Source organism: Marmota marmota, unplaced genomic scaffold, assembly GCF_001458135.2.
Source record: "Marmota marmota marmota unplaced genomic scaffold, marMar, whole genome shotgun sequence".
Taxonomy (NCBI): domain Eukaryota; kingdom Metazoa; phylum Chordata; class Mammalia; order Rodentia; family Sciuridae; genus Marmota; species Marmota marmota.
This window is the reverse complement of record NW_026000174.1, coordinates 15,365,937-15,387,332: the sequence shown is the minus strand read 5'-3', so window position 1 is coordinate 15,387,332 and position 21,396 is coordinate 15,365,937. Positions and strand designations below refer to the sequence as shown.

The following is a 21,396-nucleotide window of genomic DNA, read 5'->3' as shown; positions in this document are numbered from 1 at the left end:
CTTCCACTTGGCCTCCCCACCCAAACTTCAAGATCCTCTAAGGGCCCCAGCCCCCTCCTGTCCTGCTCTGCCTCTCTCAGCTGGTGAACATAGGACAAGACCTTCAATGCTCCCTTGCAATTATTTAATTCACAAGAAAGGTGGATGGCCTCAATTCTGCCCACACCTGATCATAGGCTGACTCTGTTTTCCCAGGGGTCCTTCTGCAGAGGGAGATCAATCAGCTGGTGGACACTCCCAGGGGACAAGGGGTCCAACTCAGGTAGAACTGATGGACTTCTGTCCTGTTCAGAGAGCACCTATAGAGGCAGGTAGACTTCTGGAAGCATTTCCCATTGTCCCTGGGGAATGTAGGCTGTGTCGAATGTGTGTAGTGGAATCTGTGTAAAAGAATGATCATATGAGGCTGTGCATGTGGGAGTGTCACTGTGTGTGTGAGTATGAAGGGGCTTACAGGGGTGAACCCGAGCCAGACTATCTCAACATCTCACCCCTGCCTTCTCTGACCCCTGGGGAGATTAGGATTGCAAGTGCTGGGTGCCACCTACTGGACATGAGCTGTGCTACAAGCCATAAGCCACTTTTGCTTTCTCCCTGCCCCCCAACACACACCCACCAGAGTGCACTTTTCTGATCCCAGCTCTTGCTCTGCGACTCAATCCACTTGCTTGTCACCCTGCTCCCCATGACAGTCATGCAGAAACTGAAGACGGAGACCTTGTTCTCCTGAGCTACCTTGTTCTATCCTAGAGAAAGAGCCCTTGGAGGGGAGGCAGACAGGCAGGGCTCACATCCTAGCCTTGGCAGATTACTTAACCTCTCTGAACCTCAGTCCACTTAGCTACAAAATAGGCTAATAGTGTCTACGACACAGAATCCTTGTGAAGTTTAAATAAAATGTAAAATGAAACCATTAAGTTGGGAGGGCAGGGCAGCTACTAGAAGCCAGTGGGGTTAGACTTGGGTCCTCTCAGCTGGTGAGGTGAGGGCTGCCCACAGGCTCTGGCCAGAAACATAGCCTTCCCCCTATCTGTCCTCTGCCTCTTCTCCTGGACTGCTGCCCTGATCAACCCAGACAGCTGCCCAGTCCACCTTTCCAGAGAGCCCAGGCCCTGCCAGAAGCTCCACCTCACACCAGGGTGCCATGAGGATGGTGCTAAGCAGCCACCCAGGGCTCTTCATGGGCAGGCATGGAGCCCACCTTCCAGAGCACCTCCCAGTACTCTCTGCACCCCTACCTCCACCCCCCATCACCAAGTCCCGCCAATCCAACCTCTCACAGTCCTCTCCTCGCCCAGCCCAGGGCAGAGCAGCACCCACAGAATGATCCCTGCTCAAGCTCCCTCGCAGTCACTTCTCTACTCTCCAGCAGGAACTTTCTGGAGCACTCAGAAACACAGAGGGGGTCCCTCTCCTGCCAAAGGCCTGGCCCACAGAGGAAAGGCAAGCTGCACAGCCTGGCATTTTGACCCTTGGGTGTGAGCTGGCCTCTTCTCCCTCCTGCTGTCCGTTCCTCTGCAGGCTGCAGCTCCCTTCCCCGCGCCTTCACTGTGCAGTTCATGTCCCTTGTGCCTGCAGGAGAGCATATCCTCTTCTTCAAATCTCCCTGTGGTTCTTCCCAGGATTATGATCCTGCCTGAGGCCCCACAGCCCGGGTATGAGTTTGGATCCTCCATCGAGCTGTGAGACCCTCCAGACCAGGAACAAAGACTCTGGGCTCAGCACAGGGTCCTGCATGCGTGAGGAAATCATCTGTGGGTTGTTCACTCAATTTGGTGATAAGGAGGGTTGTGTCACAGCGTGGTCTTCAAAGGACAACTGGGCTGAGGATGGTCAGCAGATGCGGGGTTGAGGGGTCAGCAAAGCCCCTAGGGATTGTATTCAGGTTGTTTCTTCTTTGTCCAAGACTTATGGAAGAAGGACATGTACACACATTCAGGGTGGCGTGGGAGTCAAGGGCAGAAGAGCAGCCGCCAGCCTACGCAGACTCTTTTGTCAGCTGGGCATCAATAGGATAGCCAACCCCTGCCTGCCTAGGCCAGGAACATACCCCTACTCCTGCCTGGGAGCCCCCTGGTCAGTCCTGAGTCCTGTGCTGGAACCCAAGCCCCAAGAGGAAGGTGGGAGGCTCTGAGACCATCTAGCCCAGGGAAGCAGATTCCATACTCCCATAGGCAGCGATCCACAAGGCTAGCATCCTGGGGGGTGGTTGTGATGACGGGTTGGCCCTATCTATCTCCTCCTTCACAGGTCGAGCCTGACTAGTCAAGATGTGATGAACAGAAGAGAGGTTTAGGCCAGTTGGGGACAGGGCCTGGAGACTTTGCCAGTCAAGCTTCCTCATGGCCCCCAACCTGGATTCTGCTTCTCTCACCTGTGCTGAGGCAAACACACGGTCAGGTGAGCAAGGTCTAACTCCCAGACACAACCCAGGGATGGATCTGGTGTGGGGCTCACCACAGGGGAACCCCTTTGACAGGACACAGGGAAACTGGGATGTGGGACTTAACAGGGATTTGGGCATCCTGAAGCTAGAACAAGGTTCAGAGTCTGGGACCCGTGCAGTACAGCCTGACAACCAAGGTAGGCCAGCACACAGGTATAGAAGGCCACCTCCTCCAGGCAGTCTCCCTGATTGCTTTAGCTTCTCTTTGCATTCCACAATTTCTTAAAAATCGATGTGTCCCTTCACTGCTCCATGTCTAAGCTTCACCATCTGCAACCCGCCCCTGAGCATGTACCAGCGGGCACAGGGCAGGCACAGGGAGTAACCCAAGAGGACTATAACCCCCCCCCCCCCAAAGAAGGGCTAAGCACCAGGGGGGGACTCTGACAGCTGGGGGAGTTCCAAAGGACATATGCCTTTCCCAGGTCTGTTTCCCCTCCACCCCATGCAGGGTCTGCCCACAGCCCCACAGGGCGGGGTTGGTAGAAAGAAATAGATTTATTTTCATGTACAAAGCGGTCAGCCCACAGGACCACATACAACAGGTGCACAGAGTCCTAGAAAAACACGTCTCTCTAAAGGCAACTCAGAGTAGGTAAGGCAGGTGGCCCCTCCCCGCCCCCACACACAGAACAAAACAGAAGAGCGAAACCAGTGGGCCAGGCTGAAGCAAGAGGCCTGGCCCTGGAGGGACCCCAAGCCCTGGGGCACAGGTGGATATGGCCTTGAAGAGGAGAGAAACCCTGCCAGGGTGAAGCCAGGTTCCTCTCTGGCTGCAGGAAAGGGAGAAGGACTCAGGCCAAGGGGTGTACTTAGGAGACACTGAGGAACTCAGGGCCCTAGGGTAGCAGAGACATTTCACACCCTCTGTTGGGCTCCTTGGCGCTGTGGAGACTTTTATCTAAACAGGATCTTAGAGAACAGATTGTCTTAATCTCTGTTTTGCCCAGGTAGGGAAAGGAACTTGCCCAGGGTCACACAGCCAGCAGAAAGCATTGCTGAAACATCTGTCCTGTCTCCCAGCATGGGATCCTTCTGCCCATTCATTGTTCCTATCTGCTTTCTGCCTAAGTCCCCTCCCCAGAACACTGAGCTGCCCCTCTGGCAACTTCCTCCTGGAGTCCCTGTATCCCTCAAGTACAGGGGTGGTCCTCTGAGGCACCTTTACCCCGTGTTGATTTCCATTTCTGCCCACAGCAGAGCTAGTGATTGTTTCCCCTGCTCATGGAGAAGTCCCACCTTCCCTTCCATGAGGAGCCTGGAGACCCCAATGGGGTGGGGCCCCCAGGGGAGAAGGACACAGATCTGATGAGGCAAGAAAGGGGCACAGAAGGAACCATCCAGGCTGTTCAGAGAAAGAGTGGCTTGGGGAGAACTCGCCAGGGTACTGCCAGAGGAGCAGAGCAGGGCCCACTGCTCATTGGTCACCCCTGTGCTCCTGGAGGACAAGTCACAAAGTCTTGGCAAGGCTGGAAGTGTTGCTTTCACTCTAAAGATGAGAAAGCTGAGGCCCAGGAAAGTCCACACATGCCCAGGGTGACATGGCACATCCTGGTCTAGAATCCAGGACCCATGGCTCTAGTTCCCAGTGCATCAGGCCAGACTGGTGGAGGGTAGTGGGAAAAGAGCCGGGCAGGAAGGGTCCCGGAGGGGATCACTCAGCATCAAGGCTGCAGCAGCCATTGACGGGAGCCCTAGTGCCGTCCACCTCGGGCACCTCGTATTCCTCATCCAGGAAGTCCAGCGAGTTGTTGCTTGGGAGGCCACGGATGGTGAACTTGTGGGACACCTTGGTCCAATGTTCACGGTTGGAGGCCACCCGCTCATACAGCTCTGCCGCCTTGGGGAACAAGTCCTGTAAAAGTCTGTGGGAGTTGGAGACGGAGCAGGGTTAGAGGTTAAAACTCAGCATAGACAGCAAGAAAAATGAAGAGTCGCACCACAGGTGGAATTTCTGCAGGGGCCTGAGCTGTAGGATTAGCACAGGAAAGCAGGATGGTCTCCCACAGCTGGGGGCCAAGGATGAAATGGAGGGACCATTCAGGCAGGAGGCAGCTGTGTACCAGCTGGAGCTGGTCAAGGACAAACTCAGCACCATGTCTACTGTTTCACCCACAGCTGGCCCCACTCTGCACCACCCTCTCCAGGCAGTCCCTAGCCATCCCTGTGAGCTCACTCACTTGTAGATGGGCATTGCAATGTGCTCCATGAAGCTGATCTGCAGCTCAGGGATGTAGGCCTTCTCCCGGTCCATCATCTCCATTGGCCGGTTGCCCATGGCTTTCTCCTGCAGGCAGCAAGACATCAGGCATGCCCCTCTTGTTCCTCCATCAGGGACCAGGGTCAGGCTAGCCCAATCCCGCCCCAGCCTAGGCCAGAAGTGCTCCCCCAACCTGAACATACCAAGTCTCCCTGGGAGAAGAATTCTTTGTAGATCAGCTCCTGGAAGACAATGTTCTTGTTACCTGCTGTGGGTGGGATCCATCCCCCCAAGCCCATGCTCCAAGAGCAAATTGAGGCCGAGTGATCCAGTCCCACTGAGGGCCTGACATTACCAGCCCAAGCCTGGCAGTGAGGTGGTCCTAGAAGAGGTGGATGCTGGGTTCTGGTCCACCTTTCACCAGTCACTGACTTTCTGTGCAACCCTGAGTCTCCTCACCCATCACCTGAGTAGTCTAGGTTTCTGTCTCCCCCAAATCTAGCCAGGCTGGGCTCAGCACAGAGAGGCTGCAGAGGGGTCACAGAGCTGAGCAGAATGTGTAGCCTATACCTTCGCAGACAGGGGATCACTTACTGCGATCTTTCTGGTGGTCTTCCAGCCCTTAGTCTGGTCAGAGAGGTCACAGGAGGTCATCAGGAGGCAGAGGAGAAGTCTGTGGTGCTGCTTGTTGGTTCGGTCATAGCCCACTGTTGGGGGACCATGGGTTTAAGGAGAGGAGGAGCAGCCTCCTTGTACCCTCTGAGAACTAGGCTCCCACCTCAAAGCTAGCCAGGGAATTGGGCCTTCCCAATGGGAGTCAAGGGGCCAGTGCTGGGTCTTTTGGGAGGGGCCATGTTGCCAGGGAAGGGCCAATGCTGAAAGGGAATGTGTCTGAGCCCTGGGGATGCTCCCCAAGCAGTTCCCCACCCTGATCACCCATCCCTCCCTGGCTGGGAGCCTAGGGCTAATGGCAGGCACCTTCGGCCATCTTCTGAAGGTCCTTGAAGATGCGGAGGTGGTGGGCCAGGTCCGTGGCCAAGATGATATCTCGCATCAGGTCCAGCATGCGCTGGTAGTCCTGGGGTGGGTCAAGGGAGGAGCTTCATGGCCTCCCGCTGGACACAACCCCCCACTCACCCCTGAGGAGTACCCACAGCTCCTTCTTCTGTCTGGGCCAGTTGCTGGACCCACCCCTACTCACTGCTCCCCGCCCATCACCTTCCTGGAGAAGTGGTCAAAGATGTTGCAGCCGTGGGTATTAAGGATGGCGATGGCCTGAGCAAAGTGATGCCTCTGGGGGAAGAGAAGAGAGGGACGGCTGGGGCAAAGGGGCTCCCTACACCCTGGCCCCACAAGAGGCAGTCAAACCAGGTAGAAAGGGGACTCAGGAGTCCTGCTTCCCTTTCTGAGCTATTCCAACCCTCTGGGTGACCCAGGGCAAGTCCTTGTCCAGCTCCACGCCTCAGACACCTCAGCTGTCACATGGAGAGACCCAGTAAACTTGAAGGGCATCACAGGTTGGAAAAATTTTGAAAGGTTTCCTTGAAGTCTTAGACACTAATTCATGCAGAAAACATTTGTTTGCTGACAAGGAAAGGCGAGACAAGGAGGCGAGAGCAAGGCCCTGTCTCCAGATGCTGAAAGGCTGTCACTCGGAGGAGGAGCTGGCTGAGGCCAGGGGACAGAGGGCACAACCAGGGCTGCTGCCAGGTCTCCTGGGAGAAGGCAAGCACCACATGCATTTCTGGGGGTGTGAAAACAGGGGCAGCCTCTGGAAGGGTGTTGTGGGAGGAAGCCTAGGGCAAAGTGACCTTGGAGATTTGGCTCCCACCTGAGCCAAGACAAGTGCAGAAAACTCAGACATGTCTCAGACCTGGTCCTGATCCAAAGATCCTCCAAGTGAGGGTGGGGACCCAACAATCAAAGGCAAGGCTGAGCCACTGTAATTCCAGTAGATCAAGAGTTCAAAGCCAGCCTCAGCAACTTATCGAGGCCCTAAGCAATTCAATGAGACCCTTTTCTAAATAAAATGCAAAACAGGGCTGGGGCTGGGGCCCAGTGGTGAAGCATCCCTGGGTTCAATCTCCAGTACAAAAAAAAAAAAAGACAAAGCTGAGAAGGCTGAGTTGGACAGGGGGCCAGGGTTGACCCACACAGCCAAAGGGACGCACCCTACACCCAGTAGTCCCTTTGCAAACCTGGCTCAGGCAGTTCCTACAGCCCCACTCACAAACCCATCTGCACCCACAAACCCCCCAACCCAGTTAGGAAAATGAGCCAGACTTGCCCTGGGAGTGGCGGCAGCTCCCACAGCCTGTTTAGAGAGCCTGGTGTGGGAACAGGAGGTGCTGGGTCACAGTCTAACTTTGCAAGTCACTGGCCTTATGGGGATTAGCAAGAGAGGGTCAGGGCAGAATGACAATTACCTCCATGACAGAGCCCTCGGAGCTATAGAGCGCAGCCAGCACAGATTTCTGGAAAAGCCCAGGAAAACTCCAGTCACTCCTCACATGCAGGTCCAAGCATCCACCACAGTTGAGACTCAGCAGCGTCTGCTCCTACCCACTGCCCCGCTCCTGCCTCTCTGAGAGCCCTGGGCAACCCCAGAAGGCATCTCCAGGCTCTAAACTGCTCCCCTTCTCATGCCCCCACCTCTCCTCCCAGACGTCAGGGAGGGCTCCTGCTTGGGGAGGGCAGGTCTCACCGAGGCCACCTGGAAGGAGTTATTAGTGCCTCTGTGGTCCAGGTCATGACACATGCAGGAAATAAACAAGGCAAAGATCTCGATGTCCCTGGTTAGGAGCCAGAAAGAAGAAAAGTCACCCACAGCTCCCTCTCTGAGCCCCCCAGAAGAGAGACAGCTGGGAAGTGTCCAGCAGCCACCCAAACAGGCAGTTGGGACACCCCAGTCTCCTTCTTGGAAAGAAGCACTGGTTTGGAGTGTGGCAAACCCAGGTGGGAATCAGGCCCACTAGTCACTAATCCTGAGCCAGTCCCTCCTGGAGACGGGGGCTATGCAACCTTCCTCCCCAGGCTGAGAAGACTCCATGAGTGTGCAGGTACAGGACCTGCCTCATAGGAGATGCCTCCCTCTCCCAGGGGAGGGAACCTCAGCTGCTGCCAGATGTGGGGGAGGAGCAGCCACTCACTCGAGGTAGTTGGTGAGCTCCAAGTTCTTGTAGAGCAGGTAGCAGAAGTGGGAGACAGAAAAGGCGTGCATCCAGTTGTGGTAGGGGGGATCCCGGTAGCCCTTCTTTACCATCAAACAGAACCTGGGAGAGGACAGGAGGCAGCAGAGGGGTCTCAGCTTCCCCTCCTCCAGGAAGCCCTTTGGGCTCTGCCTTCCTTTATTCATGATCCAGATTGCATCTCATTCATGCATTCTCCCCAACCCTACGAGACTGGGTCTCCTGCAGTTGTACTCAGAGAAACCAATAGAGGTGAGAGTGAGGCTGTCTGCACCCAGGGGAGGGCTAGGGGCACACACCGGGCCAGTGTCGGGCAGTCAATTTTGTAGTTATTGATGAAATTCATGTCCTGCAGCATACTCAGGATGGCCTGGAGGAAATGGATGAGAAGGACGAGAGGAATTGTCAATATCATGATGGGGCTCCTGCCTCAGACATTTTTGAAGTCCCAGCTCAAAATTTGGGAGTCTTATAACTTTAAATCTAAATTAAAGGATCATAAGATTGTTGAACCAAGCATTCTCATGTCTGTGAACTTTTAGACATCTAAGGGCCCTAGCACTAAGAACTCTTGGAACAAAGCTCACCTAAAATCTTAGAAAAATGGGGCAGGGGCTGCAAATCCTAAAGCCACAAGCTCAAGTATCAGTGGTCCTGGAGCTGTTCTTGGTGATCATCCAGTCCAGCCCCTGGGCCCTGGACAACTCCACAGCCCCATAATGACAGACCACATGCCCACTCCATCTCTAAAGGAGCCTCCATAGCCTTCCTTGATGACCCTGTCTTATGGGAAATTCTTACGCACATCTAACTTAAATCTCTGACTATATGTCCTTCCACTTCCCTGTCAAGCAGGGGAGAGCCAGCTCACCATGGAAGTGTCATCCTCTGGTAGAGAGCGAGGGGTATAGGTAAAATTGGCAAAGTTGGAGTCAATGGCAGCCACAGGCTGGATGCCGTCATGGAGAAGTTTGGTATATTCATCATCAGAGACCTAGAAGAAGCCAGCCAGAGAATTAGACAATGGCTTCCTTCCTGTCCAGTGTCCTCACTCTCAAATTCCCATGGCAGGTGGGGGATCCTTCACACAGAATGCAGCCCAGTTGAGCCCCTACCCTATGAACTGTGAATGGGTAGATCTCTACCCTCCCCACCCAGCCCTACAACCCACCTTCCTGCCGGTGACCACCTTTTACCTATGCAGATATCCTATCCTCCACAAAGACAGGGAGACACCCCTTTGTGACACTTCAACTCATGGTGGCTTTTCATAGACACTAACCTAGCAGTCCTTCTCTTGGGAGACCTTCCTAGAGTCTAACTTCAATTCTTCATATGACAGTTTTTAGCCTATTCACAAAGTCTGGGACCCTTTAGTTTGGACACAGATGAGAAGAAATGTCCAAGTGAACAATGATTATCACATACTGTGAACTGAGGCTTAAAATAGCTATTCTGACACAGGACCTGTGAATGGGCTAGAACATCAGCAGTTAGGGTTGCCCAGGACTGTGTAACTCTCATACCCAGGGAAGTGGTGGGGAAAAGCCCTGGGTGGGTTTCCCAGCCTTCAGTAATTCCCAAGATGGGACTTACTCCATGGACTTGGGAAATACTTGATTTAATCAAGTTCTTCCCTGGGTAGAATACTGCCTGCAGGCTACTTGCAGCCTTGGTGCTGAACTGAGAAACAGCTTAGAGGAGAGGTCTGTAAGTAGGAGTTGGGGAAGCTGTCCCTGAGCAGAGCAGGAGGCCAGGTGTTGCTTTGGGTCTGTCTTCTCTACCCTAGGTGATCAATCAGTCAGAAAGCCCAGCCCTGACCTGGGCTGTTGAAGATTCTGAAAGGCAGGGAAGGAGGGTACAGGAGCAGATGGCCCTGAAAAGGACAGAAACGCCACACAAGCCTCACCTTCATGTGGTACATCATCATCTCATTGGCCAGGTGGCTGCGATACTGAGCCTCATTCACTTTTTTGTATAGGAGAGACTGAGGAGAGAGAGAGAGAAAGACAGGACTCAAACAAGACAACTGTGAAATCCTTGAAACACCCAAAAGTGGTACAGAGGGATGAGACAGAAGCCCATTGGGACCCCAGACTGAGCCTTTTGGCTCCAACCAGAGTACAGGCCCCACCTCTGACTTATGTCCAGAGCTCCCGAAACCACCTCCCCAGTCCTCTTCACATTTGAGGCACTTTGCACCCCTCCAGGGCTTGGCCCAGACTCCAGTGATGAATACCAAGGCCCATGGAAGGAAGAGCAGCAAGGAGGGGACTCATGCCAGGGAACTGGGGTTGGATTCTCAGATCAGAACTTCCAACAAGCTGGACAATGAGACCCAATATTGGTCAGAAAGAGGTTGACCAGGGGTTTGGGTTGAGGTCGTTGCTTCTGGAGGACAGGGGTAGATTTTCAGCAACCAGGGTTTTTCATGATACCCAGAGGCTAAGTGGAAAGGGCAAGAAATAGTATCCCCAACTGGAAACTAAGCCCAGAGCACTGAAGGCTGCGTGGCACCTCAGCAGCATCCCAGGATCTAAGTCCCATCCCAGGAATTGAACCTTCTAGACCCAGTAGGGAGAGAGGGTGGAGGAAGTAGAATGGGGAGGGGGTTGTCCCTCATCGGCCCCGCCCCCGTCCCTCCCCCTCACATGGGCGATGCTGATGCCGCAGTAGATGGAGAAGGCAGTGGCCAGGTCCTCGTCGAACTTGCTGAACCAGGGCCCATTGATCTTGTTTACCAGCTCGGCCACACCGATAACCTCTGGGGAAGGGAGAAGGGCTAGGAACCACAGCGGAGGGGCCGGGCAGGGACCTGCCCTCCCGAGCCCCGCCCACCCCGCTCAGGCCCCTCCCGACTGGACCGCCCCAGCCCCGCCCCCGCTGCCCGGAGGCTGCACCCTGGTTCTCGTTCTTGATGGGGAAGCAAAGGATGTTGCGCGTGCGGAAGCCGGTGCTGTCGTCCACTCCGCGGTAGAAAAGCGGGTGGGCGTACGCGTCTGGGATGTTCAGGATCTGGCCCGTGGTGGCCACGTGGCCCGCGATGCCCTGATCGGCTGGGATGCGGATCTCGTAGGTCTGCCACAGCAAGGAAGGAGCAGAAAGGATTGTTAGTGGCCTATCCACCGAGGGCCCCCTGAGGATTCACGGACACCCCCTCACACATACACCCCCACCGCCGCCCAGAACCACACAATCCCTCACCTCATCATCCACGACGCCCCCATCAAACACTTTGGCCACCAGCTCATTCTGATCCAGCAGGAACACAGAGCAGCTGTGGGGAGATAAGGTTAGTCCTCAGAGCCCTGACATCCCTCCAGCCACCCCCCTCCACCCCGACTTCTTATGATTTGAGTGGAGACCAGATTTCTGAGAGCTAGTAGGAATGCCCTGGAGTGAGATCCCCTCAGGTATGGCTGGCTCCTGGCATTTGTCTACTCGAAAGAGCACCTACTATGTGCAGTGCACTGTGATAAGAGCTGGGCACAGCAAGCAAAGCTAGCCCTGGCTCTGCTGTCAGTTGAGTTTACCGTCCAGTAGGGAGATAGGTACAAAATAAAGGATCAGTCAAAATGCAGTGGGGGGACAGGGGATATAGCTCAGTTGGTAGAGTGCTTTCTTTGCATGCACAAAGCCCTGGGTTCAATCCCCAGCAACACACACACACACACACACACACACACACACAGTGGAGTCCCACAAGAAGGCAGGGAGGTGGAGAAGGGGGAAAGGAAAGGAGGCAATGAGGACTGAGGCCCAGAACCTTCTCCCTCCAGCCCTCTAGGGAGATCCACTCACATCTCTGCATTGCTGAGGTTTCTGGCCTCTGTGATGATCTCCTGGAGCAGAACAGAGACATCATCTGGGGGAGGGAGAAGAACAGCACAATGTTGACACCAGGTTGTAGTACTGAGGCCAAGCCTTCCCACCGCTCCTAACCAGACAGCCTCACATGGAGGACACTGCACTCACCCAGGTGAGTGAAGAGGTTCTTTGCCACTTGAAGAAGAGCCTGGAAAGGAGAAAATGGAAATAATAGCCGATTGAGGACCCTCTATCCAGTTCCCCACTTCAAAATTCCCAGGGGCTTCTCATTCCTTGTTTTGTGCTCTCTGGACAAGCTAGAATCTGACAGTATCTAATATGTCATTTGGCTAATAAATAAAGAAGTGAGGAAATAGCCCCAGAGAAAGTGGGAAGATATCTCTTGTCTAACTGCCCACATTGAACACTAGAGGGCGATCAGTGCCTGTGGCCGGTGTTGCTTGGGCTGGGCCTGAGGAAACTACTGACCTCTCTTCTTAAGAGGCCGCCAGGTTACTAGGTTACCTATCTGCTGCAGCGCAGGGCAGCCATTGGTCCAGGAAGGCATGGACACCTCCTTAGGGATTGGCTCTCTAGTCCTGAGAGCTGGGTGAGCTGGGTGAACTCGTCCCGGGAGGGGCTCAAAGCAGGCCGCTCACCTGGCACTCACACTTGAGCTTCTGCTCCTTCTGGAAGGCCAGGGTACTGGTGAGCACTGTGCCTGTGTAGTGGAAGCAGTGCTGGATCACATGCTCATCCTGGTCTGTGAACCTGGAGGGAGGGGCTGGGGTCACTGAAGAGGGAAGGGAAGACAGGCTTCTCTCCCCAATTCTCCTTACTTCTGTGCCCCCAGAAACCCCATAGAGGCAGCCACCAGCCAACCATATATCTCCTCTGCTGGGGCTGCTCCACTGCCTGCCTGCCACCTTAGACTGAAAGCTCCCTGAGGGGAAGGTTGTACTTCTCAGACTAAAGTGTGGTTTTATTCTCATGCTATTATTTTGTTTTTGTTTGAAGCAGGGACTCCCTGTGTTTTCCTGGCTGGCCTTGAAATCCTGGGCTCAAGCTATCTTCCTGCCTCAGCCTCCCCAATAGCTGGGACTACAGGTGCCCCGATGACACCCACAAGGCTATTGCTTTTTAAAACCAGAGCTATAAATCCCTCCTCTGATTGGGGATTTACCCGGACCAAGGCCAAGTCTCCCCCCTCAGACTAGAGACTTGCCCTTGGGTTGTCCTCCTGCTCTTGCCCAAGTGCCTCTCCAAAAAGGGAGGGGAAATGACTGGATATTAACATGGCTTTAACCAAGTCAAAAAGGTGATGGAGAGTCTGGGATTACCTGTGCCTCAGCCAGCAACAGCTGCAAGGGTCTAGAAGCCCCTAATAGTCTAGCACTGACAAACTGTTCAGCCCAGCACTGCTTAGATAGCATACTCTCTGGGTAGTCCCCTTCCCACGCTGTTATCCTAGTAGAGCCCTGCCCCACCTCAGCTCCAGCTCCTGATACACATCATCCCACCCAGACTCACAAGTCTCCTCCAAGCTTGTTGAAGGCGCAGGCCAAGGCCACCACCTGGTCAGTGGCCCTGCTGATGACAGGGACACAGAGCATGGCCTGCAGCTCACAGCCCAACATGCTTTGCAGCTGTTGCACATCCTCCTGCAAAGGGGAGGAGAGAGGGAGTAAGTCAGGGCAGGTTCTGGGGGCTAGGCAGGGAGTCCTCCCTTTTTCCCCTCCCCTGGCTTAGCAGGCCATGGCTTACAGAGGTGAGGTCCTTCAGCTGGATGGACTTCTTGTCTTCCACAACCTGGCCCAGGCGACCCATTGTCAACTGGAGAGTGAGGAGAGGTTGTCAGGGGCCAGCTCTCCCCAGGTCAGGGGATCTCAACCCATCCCCAGTTTCAATGAACACTTCAGTCAGTCCAAATAGTATATGGAGTTAAATATTGAGGAGCAGAGAGCTAGGGGGAGGTCTGGAAGAATCATCTATAGAAGACTCTAGGCTCTTCCCAAATTAGGGGGGCGATAAGCAGACTCCAAGAATTCTCATTGATCTGGACAGATTCATATCTAAAAATACTCCAACAGAGTATTTTAGAACTGAGCTGGTCCTCATGTAAGCCTTCCTGTATATGATAAGAGAGTTCTAGTGGAGCCTGATCATAACATACCGAGATACCTTGTAATTTTAAGCAGATCCCAAGATCCAGATTAATTTCACCAGATTCCAAGAGATTCTAGAGGACCTCAATTCCTTTAGGCAAACCCCCCTCCCCCCTGCAACTGCCTAGCAGGTCTTAGCAGTCCCTGCAGACTCCAACACAGGGGACCCAGACAGGACTCACGGGAAAGCTGATCTCTTCCCCCAACACTTTATCTCCGATGACCTGAGAAATCGAGTAGTGAGGACCTGTTAGTGGAAAGGCAAACCCAGGTCCCTCGCTCTGCCAGTGGACCTAGGCCCTCACCTTGCAGGAAAGCTGCAGATTGTCCTCAGACACGAGCAGAAGGCAGCAGCGGGATGCCTGGGTCTCCTGTTGAAGCTGAAAGGGTGACGGACAGAGCGAAGGGTTGACAGCGAATGGTTGGTATGAAGTCACCCCACCCCACCCTCTCGCCTCTTGGAGGCTCTTCAGGTTTGTGGAGGAAAGGGAGGGGCAGAACAAGCAATACCAACTGAGATGGAGAGTTTGGGGGGAAGTTGGTCCCTGCAGGGAGCCAGGACCCTGAGGAGAGTGGGAGGGGCTCAGGGACTCACGTATTGGAGGACTTTGAGCTGCAGGGAAGTGGCATCCAGGTCGTAAAGTTCCCCTGCAAGGACAGGGCGCGGATCAGAGAGGGCCCCGATTTGCCTAGGTGGCCGGGTCCAGGTCCCTTCGGCATCGCCAAGTCCAGGACTACTCAAGGCTCCGCCTCCGCCCCCGCCCCCACCCGACCACCCAGCCCTCAGGCATCCCTTCCAACTTCTGGCGGGGCCGCCCAACTCCTCTCAGGCCCCTCCCACTCCTCCAATTCTACCTGCCCCGCCCTCCCGACCTGCCCAGGCGGGACCCTCACCGCAGAGCTGCAGGATCTTTCGGTCGTGGTCGGTGTACTCTATCCCGCCCTTCTGGTCTTCCGCTGTGACCGCTGGGGGGTTCTGGACAGCTGCAGGGGCCGCGCCGAGCCCGCGCTGCTGCAGGGCCTGCACCCTCCTGAAGGCCACCAGGGTCTGGGGCGGACCGAGTGGTCAGCACGTCACTGGCCCCACCCTCGCCCCGCCCAGCCCAAACAGCTCTGCCCTCAGCATGCCACGCTACCGGGGGTTCCCGCTACCGGGGGTTCCCACTGCCCTGGAGCGTCCCTCCGTGGATGAACAAATAGGGTGTGTCTCCATCGCTAGCCCTCAGATTCTTTCAAGATAGGCCAAGGTAGGATTTCTCTGTCTCTAGCACCGGTGGGGACTCTTAAGGCTTTGTTAAAGTCACAAAATCCTAAAATCTCCTGCTGAAAAGAGCCTCAATTTCACTATGTAATTAGTCCTGCCTAAGTTATGTACAGGTATTTGACGTCTCACCACTACCCTAGGTAGGTTAGTGCTATCATTATCCGCATTTTCAGATGTGAAACTGAAGCCTAGAGAGGTTAAGTGACATGCTCAAGGTCCCAAAGCTCAAAGGTGATGGAGTTAGAACTTGAACCCAGTTCTGTCCGGTTCCTTTGCCAGGTCATCGCCCCACCAGCTGTAATAAGAATCTTCAGCAGCCCCCATCCTCCCACAGCCCTACCCCCCAGGACTCACATGCTTTTCCACGGCCTGCAGGTTCCACTCCTCACTGTCACTCAGCCGGCCGCAGTGCACCTGGAGGGATGGAAGAGGAGAACTCCCTGTGACTTCTCCCAGACTGTCTCCGCCAGAGTGCCGGCATCATGCCCAGCACACACTGGGCCCCATCAACACCTACACACTCCAGTCCATGGGACTCTGTGTAAGCCCATTTTTTTTCTGACCATGCAGATAACTTTTAGAAAATCCCCTCTTGCTGGAAGCCTTTTAGGGCAGATTCAAAGAGTGGAACTTTTCTGGTTTTATCCCATGACTTTCCATCAGCACTGTCCCATCACAAGGAAAATCCACAGTCCCCCAGACAGCACAGACCATGCGTACAGTGTCAGGGAGGTGAACTTTAAATCCTGTCTTCCACTCATGGGGTCCTTCAGGCCCTGATTATAGAATTAGTGGTATTAACCTCAGCCTCCCAGCTCCATTCTTTCTGAGTTTCAGTTAGAAGCACCCCTCAGTCTGGAATAAAGGAAGGAGTTCAACATGACACATCTGCTGGGTGAGGGGAGTGTGGATGAATGGATTGATGAAGTGCTTTGCCTCACTTGTGATTCTCACCACTGTGTGATACAAGCTTCAGATGACCCAAGGCCCAGAAAGGTTTAGAGACTTGCCCAAGTTCACAAAGCAGAAAGTGGCAGAGTTAGGACAGCCCTGCCTTACAGCTCCTTGCCTACACCTTCCCTCCCCAGATCTTCTCTCACCAACCCCCTACTCCTTTTATCCTGTCCTTCTCCAAGTTCTCTATGCTAGTCACCAGGGCTCCCCTTAGCCATCTTTCGAACTCTATGGAGTCCCTTCCTCCAGCCCGTCTGGGTGCTAGAAGAGGAAAATGGAGTGGTGGCAGTCTAGGGGGCCCACTGCAGGCCCTGCCAGCAACGCTCCCCACCTGCCTCACTAGTTTCCTGCTGACTTGAAGAGGTTCACCTCCTGTGGGGCTCCCTGCAGGGCCTGTACTGGGGACTCCTCCTCCGTCCTCCCTTCTGAGCCTCAGCAGCCCCTGCCTGCCTCTTCTGTGGGTCCCCTGCCAGGAGCAGATGGAGAAACCTGAGGAGGTGGGCAGCCTGGGAGGATGCACTTAAGGGAAGGTGTGGAGCCCATACCTGAAGAAGAAAGAGAGGGTAGACAACCTGGCTCAGGGGGAGGGCATCTGAGAGGCTCCCTGTATTGACAATGAAGCATGCGTAAGACAAGCAGAGCCACAGGGGATCCTGCAGGCAGGAGGCTGTCCTGGTAGTCTGGTTGGTGTGTGGGAAATGAGGACCTGGGCAGGGCAAGAGTCCACATAGCCACACAGGGAAAGGCCTCAAGGGCCAAGCTAAGAAATTGGGCTTTAGCCTGGGGGCCATAGTCAATGGAGTCAAAGGTGAATTAGGAGAGGCAAGACTGGAGGCAGGAAGACCTCAAAGAGACCTCGGTGGCCAAGGATGGTGTCAAAGTTTAAGCTATGGATGACACCTCCCCCGTGGCTCCCACAGGACAGAGGGTTGAAAGAAAGAAAGTGAGGCCAGGATTCAGTTGCATGTGGTTTATATAAATATGCTGGCATTTTACTGTTATGCATGGAGGAGGGCATCCTTCCCTTTCCTTCCACCTGGACCTGGGCCCATCTCTTGGGAAAAGGGAAGGCTGGCACTCCTCTAGGCTGTGGGGGCAAACAATTCCTAGGCTGCCCAAACTGCCTGGTCCCAGATGCAGAGCTTGGAGATTTTGAAAGACTGAGGAAGGGATCATGGAGCCCCCTCCCTGCCAACCCCAGCACACACCCCTGGGATGTCTCATTCCACCCCAACCAGCCTGTGCACAAACACACATATGTACTCTGATGAAGAACCTCAGCGCCCTGCCCCACACACTCATACTTCCCATGGAAGTGTGCACACGTGCACACACACACACACAGTGCAGTCACAGACACATCCCCACACCCACCCTTAGTGTCTATATCACTTGCATGTGCATATTCACACCAAAACACAAGAAACTTGAGTTCATACACCCAAGAGCCATGCACACTCTTCTAATGCCCCGCCTCCACACAAACACAATCATCCCGACGCACACGTGGCCTTTTGTTGCAATTGCCATAGCTACTCAGGGAAGGAATCTGGGCCCCAGGGGAACACTCAGTAGTGGGCACTGGGGCTGTAGAAATGGTTTAAAGCCCAGAGCAGCAGCTAGCTCCCTACCCTCACCAAGCCCCACAAACACCCCATCCCCATACAAGGAGCTGGTGTGGCAGGCACAGCTGGGGAAAGAGCGAGCACAAATCAAGCATCAAATGCCAGAGACCAAGGGCCGCCCACTCCTCAAAGGGACTTATTATCCAGAACTGAAGAACGAGTCGGAGACTTTCCTACACAAAGAATCTGCAATCAAGGCGCCTTGAGCTGTGAGCTGCCAGGGCCAGAACTGAGCCCCCCAGCCCTGCACCTGGGCAGCATATTCCACAGCGAGCACTCTGCTAACTGTGTCTCATAGCACTCCTCGCAGGGCTTCCTGGTTTCCTCACTAGGATTTGCATCGTTAGCAATTCTATCCTTATTTTGTTCACTTGTTTCATGCCCTCCAGACTTTATGGTTTGTGAAAGCAGAGCCTGTCTGGTCACATCTGTTCCTGGAGCCTAGCACAGTGCTTAGCACCTAGTGGGTACTCCAGAAATAGTTCTTCAATGGATGGATGGGTGGATGAATGGATAGATGGGTGGATGGGTGGATGGGTAGATGAATGGGTGGGTGGATGGGTAGATGGATAAATGGGTGAACTGATGACTACAAAGAGCAGAGGCCTACAGAGCGGATTGGGGATTGTCAAGAAAGGAGCTTGTGACTCAGCCTTCCCAAAGATCTGCCCTGCAGTATCCCTCTATCTTCTGCACCCTCTGCTCTCAGATTCCTTGGGGAGAGAGGTGTCCTAGGGAAGTGTATTTCTACCTGAGTGGGAAGGTGCAGACTTGGAGGAGGGGCAGAAGGCGAATAATCCAAATAACATTTAAGAACACTTCTCCGCCAGGGTATTTGAGGAGGTAAGAGAATGGTTATGGGAAATTTCTGGAAGCCAAAACCCTGGGCAGCATGTTCCTCAACACCCTACATGTCTACCTCTCCACACTCTTCTCCCAACACACCACACGGCGCCCCCTGCCTTTGCTCATGGGGTTCCCTCTATCTGGAAAACCCTTTCCCTTTTCTGTCTGTAAAACTCCTATCCATGCCCCAAAGCACCTCTCAGTTCTGTCCTCACTGTAAGATCCCCCTGGCTGCTCCAGCCTCTGCTACCAGAACACCTGCTGGTAGTGCTAATTTTATTTGATCTGTGGTGGCTCAAAAGTATCCTTGCCTTTCCCCAAATTGAAATTTCCTAGAAGGCAGATACATTTGTTCCAGCACCCAGCCTGGGATGTGGCCCAGAGCAGAGTTCTTCTGGGTGAGTTCGATTTAAGTGATGTGATCTCAACACCCTCCTAGACAGACACACACACACACACACACACCCCTTTCCTCACTCCAGAAGCCCAAGACCTGGACTCCTGGGCTGACCATAGTCACACAGGATGTCTTCCCCTTGCCAAGAGCTGCATCCCTTTCCTGTCCTCATGGCCTCAACCCAGACTCCACTGAGGGTCTGTGAGGCTTCTCAGGAGCCTGGTTCCCCAGACCTCAACAGAGAAGGAGGTGGGCCAGGTAGCCACTCCCCATCCCACGCCTCTGCACTACCCCTAGCCCTGGCCTCCCCACACCCACGAGCTCTGGGACACACAAGCGCGAAGGAGATGGGGAGGCAGCCCACTGAGAACTCTGCCAACAGCGGATCCAGTCCCTGCAGGAACAGAAGCTGGAGGTGGGAGCAGATTGCAGAAGAAGCCAAGGAGGGGCCTGGTCTCCCTCGGTTGGGCAGATGGGGCGAGGAGAGCAGGCCAAGTCCTCCTCCCCTGCTCCCCTGGAGGCCGCCCCCCACTCCCACTACACTCTCCTCCCCCAGCAGCTTGGGAAAGGTCAGAAGCCTCAGAACCTTTAATTCCATTTTAATGAGCTCGGGAGGAGTCCCCCAGGCACACCAAGGCAGGCTTATCTGCCCAGGTGGCAGCCACTTCGGGGGAAGAAGACCTCCAGTGACGGCAATTTGGGGGCTAACCCTTCCTTCCCTAGGACAGGGACAAGGATTTTGAACCCCAACTTCACAGGGAAGAAAAGGCTGAACGGGAGACAGAATCTTCTCTGCAAGGCACCTTCACCACCCTCCCAACCCCCCAGGTGAGCCAGAGCCTGGGGTTCTCCTCCACAAGGGACAGCAGAAGGCAGAGGGGAGCCCTGCCCAGGTCCCCTGCCCAGCTCCGCCCTGCAGTGCCCCCCTCACATCTCCCACTTCCCACAGAGTACCCTTCCCCATCTCCCTTGATGGCCCCTGCAGGAGGTCCCCTTGCTGCCTTGGCTGGGACCTGGCTGGGGTCCCCACCCCATGGGCCTCTTCAAGAGCCCTGGTTCCAGCCACCCCTATCACTGACTGAGTTTCCCAGCATCTGCTGCTCAGCTTCTCATGTCCACCGGTCCTTCCTCAGTGTCTGTCAGTCGTGTCCCATCTCACTGTGTTCTGCCCTGTTGGACACTGTCCCCAATACACCAGGAGGATCCCAAAGAAGAAACAAGCCAGGGTTGTGCCTGGGTTGAGCTTTTGCAACTCCACGGGGGCTGAGAGCACAGGTGGGGCTTGAGCCCAGACCTACTTCTACCCATCCAAGGTGGGACACACTGCTGGGCGTGGGGGATGCCCCCAGACTCCCCTCAGACCCCACCTCCCCTCTCTGCCCCAGTTTGCGGCTCTCATCACACACACAGCCCCCACCCATTGCCCCCTCCCCCATCCACACTACCACCGCCTGGGCGAGCTCTTACCAAGAACACGGCTGCCACAGCCCCGGCCTCCTTGTCCACCAGCGGAATGACCAGCACTGAGGAGGAGAGGGCAATGAGGTGGTCCTGTGGGGCCAGTGAGGCTCAGAGATACTGAGCAGGGACCCAGGGAAGGAGACAAAGACACAGACAGAGAGAGGCCTGGACAGAGACACAGGAAGACCCAGAGGCCCAGTGAGACAGAGAGAGGGCGCCTGAGCCAGTGACAAAAAACAACCACAGCAGTGACCCCTGTGGAAAAGGAAACCCCCTCACTAGAGAAATTTCTGTGATCTTCCCAGCAACCCTGGGAGGGAGGGAGGAAGGTAAGGATGAGCACCCCTATTTTACACGTTGGGATACTGAGGTCCAGAAAGGGGAAGTGACTTGCCCAAGGTCACACAGCAAGTCAGGTCTCCTGACTCCCAGTCTTGTGCACTTTCCACATCGACACAGAGGACAGAGACCTGGAGAGACTGAGACACGAGGCAGAGAGAGACATGGCGGACAGGGAGCATGGAGAGGAAGAGAAACAGAAACAGAGAAAGTGACAGAGACCATGACAATAACTACAGCCCCATCTGCCAATGGGCACAAGCGGTAACCACGGCCACTGTCCACTGAGCCCTATTAGGTGCCAGGCCCTTAACATGCGTCATCTCATTTGCTTCTTGCAACACCCCCTCAAGGTGGGTACTGTTGTCCCCATTTTACAGTTAGGAACTTGAGGCTCGGGGAGGTTAGTAGCACATTAGAGAGAGAATTAGATGGAGGGATTGCTGGAGAAACAGAGCAAGGGAGAGGAGACAGAGGTGAGACGGGCAGAAGACATACATGACCTGGGAGCAGAACCACAGCCCTCCCTACCCTGCCCTGCTCCCTGCCCTTACCTTGGGTGTCAGCAGCCAACGGAGCCACCAGCCTGGCCAAGGGCTTCCCTGGCAGGTCCGAGGGGCCCAGCCCATTGCAGCTCAGCCGCTTCCGGGAGATCACAGCCTCTCTGAAAAGAGGACATGGTGCCACCTTTCAGTCCTGGGATC

General features: G+C 54.8%; 1 protein-coding gene across 4 annotated transcripts in view; it reads right to left on the bottom strand.

Moving 5' to 3' along the window:
* The window catches only part of Pde2a (phosphodiesterase 2A), a 96,606-nt gene that overhangs the window by 5,234 nt on the left and 69,976 nt on the right, over positions 1–21,396 (bottom strand). For 3 of the 4 annotated variants that reach the window (XM_048788131.1, XM_048788130.1, XM_015477472.2), the window contains 27 exons: positions 21,247–21,356; positions 20,360–20,415; positions 15,425–15,484; positions 14,701–14,854; positions 14,402–14,454; positions 14,112–14,186; positions 13,989–14,030; positions 13,406–13,474; positions 13,172–13,302; positions 12,301–12,412; positions 11,810–11,849; positions 11,636–11,699; positions 11,039–11,111; positions 10,735–10,912; positions 10,486–10,598; positions 9,744–9,821; positions 8,706–8,828; positions 8,134–8,204; positions 7,796–7,918; positions 7,351–7,438; positions 7,073–7,120; positions 5,865–5,939; positions 5,625–5,724; positions 5,241–5,353; positions 4,850–4,888; positions 4,627–4,733; positions 2,926–4,311 (listed from right to left, as the gene is read on the bottom strand). In XM_048788131.1, the coding sequence (XP_048644088.1) occupies positions 4,101–4,311; positions 4,627–4,733; positions 4,850–4,888; positions 5,241–5,353; positions 5,625–5,724; positions 5,865–5,939; positions 7,073–7,120; positions 7,351–7,438; positions 7,796–7,918; positions 8,134–8,204; positions 8,706–8,828; positions 9,744–9,821; positions 10,486–10,598; positions 10,735–10,912; positions 11,039–11,111; positions 11,636–11,699; positions 11,810–11,849; positions 12,301–12,412; positions 13,172–13,302; positions 13,406–13,474; positions 13,989–14,030; positions 14,112–14,186; positions 14,402–14,454; positions 14,701–14,854; positions 15,425–15,484; positions 20,360–20,415; positions 21,247–21,356 (2,506 nt within the window). In that variant the 3' untranslated portion in view covers positions 2,926–4,100. Of the gene's footprint in view, positions 1–2,925; positions 4,312–4,626; positions 4,734–4,849; positions 4,889–5,240; positions 5,354–5,624; positions 5,725–5,837; positions 5,940–7,072; positions 7,121–7,350; positions 7,439–7,795; positions 7,919–8,133; positions 8,205–8,705; positions 8,829–9,743; positions 9,822–10,485; positions 10,599–10,734; positions 10,913–11,038; positions 11,112–11,635; positions 11,700–11,809; positions 11,850–12,300; positions 12,413–13,171; positions 13,303–13,405; positions 13,475–13,988; positions 14,031–14,111; positions 14,187–14,401; positions 14,455–14,700; positions 14,855–15,424; positions 15,485–20,359; positions 20,416–21,246; positions 21,357–21,396 lie in introns of those variants that run through there. The other variant, XM_048788132.1, reaches the window with a different exon arrangement.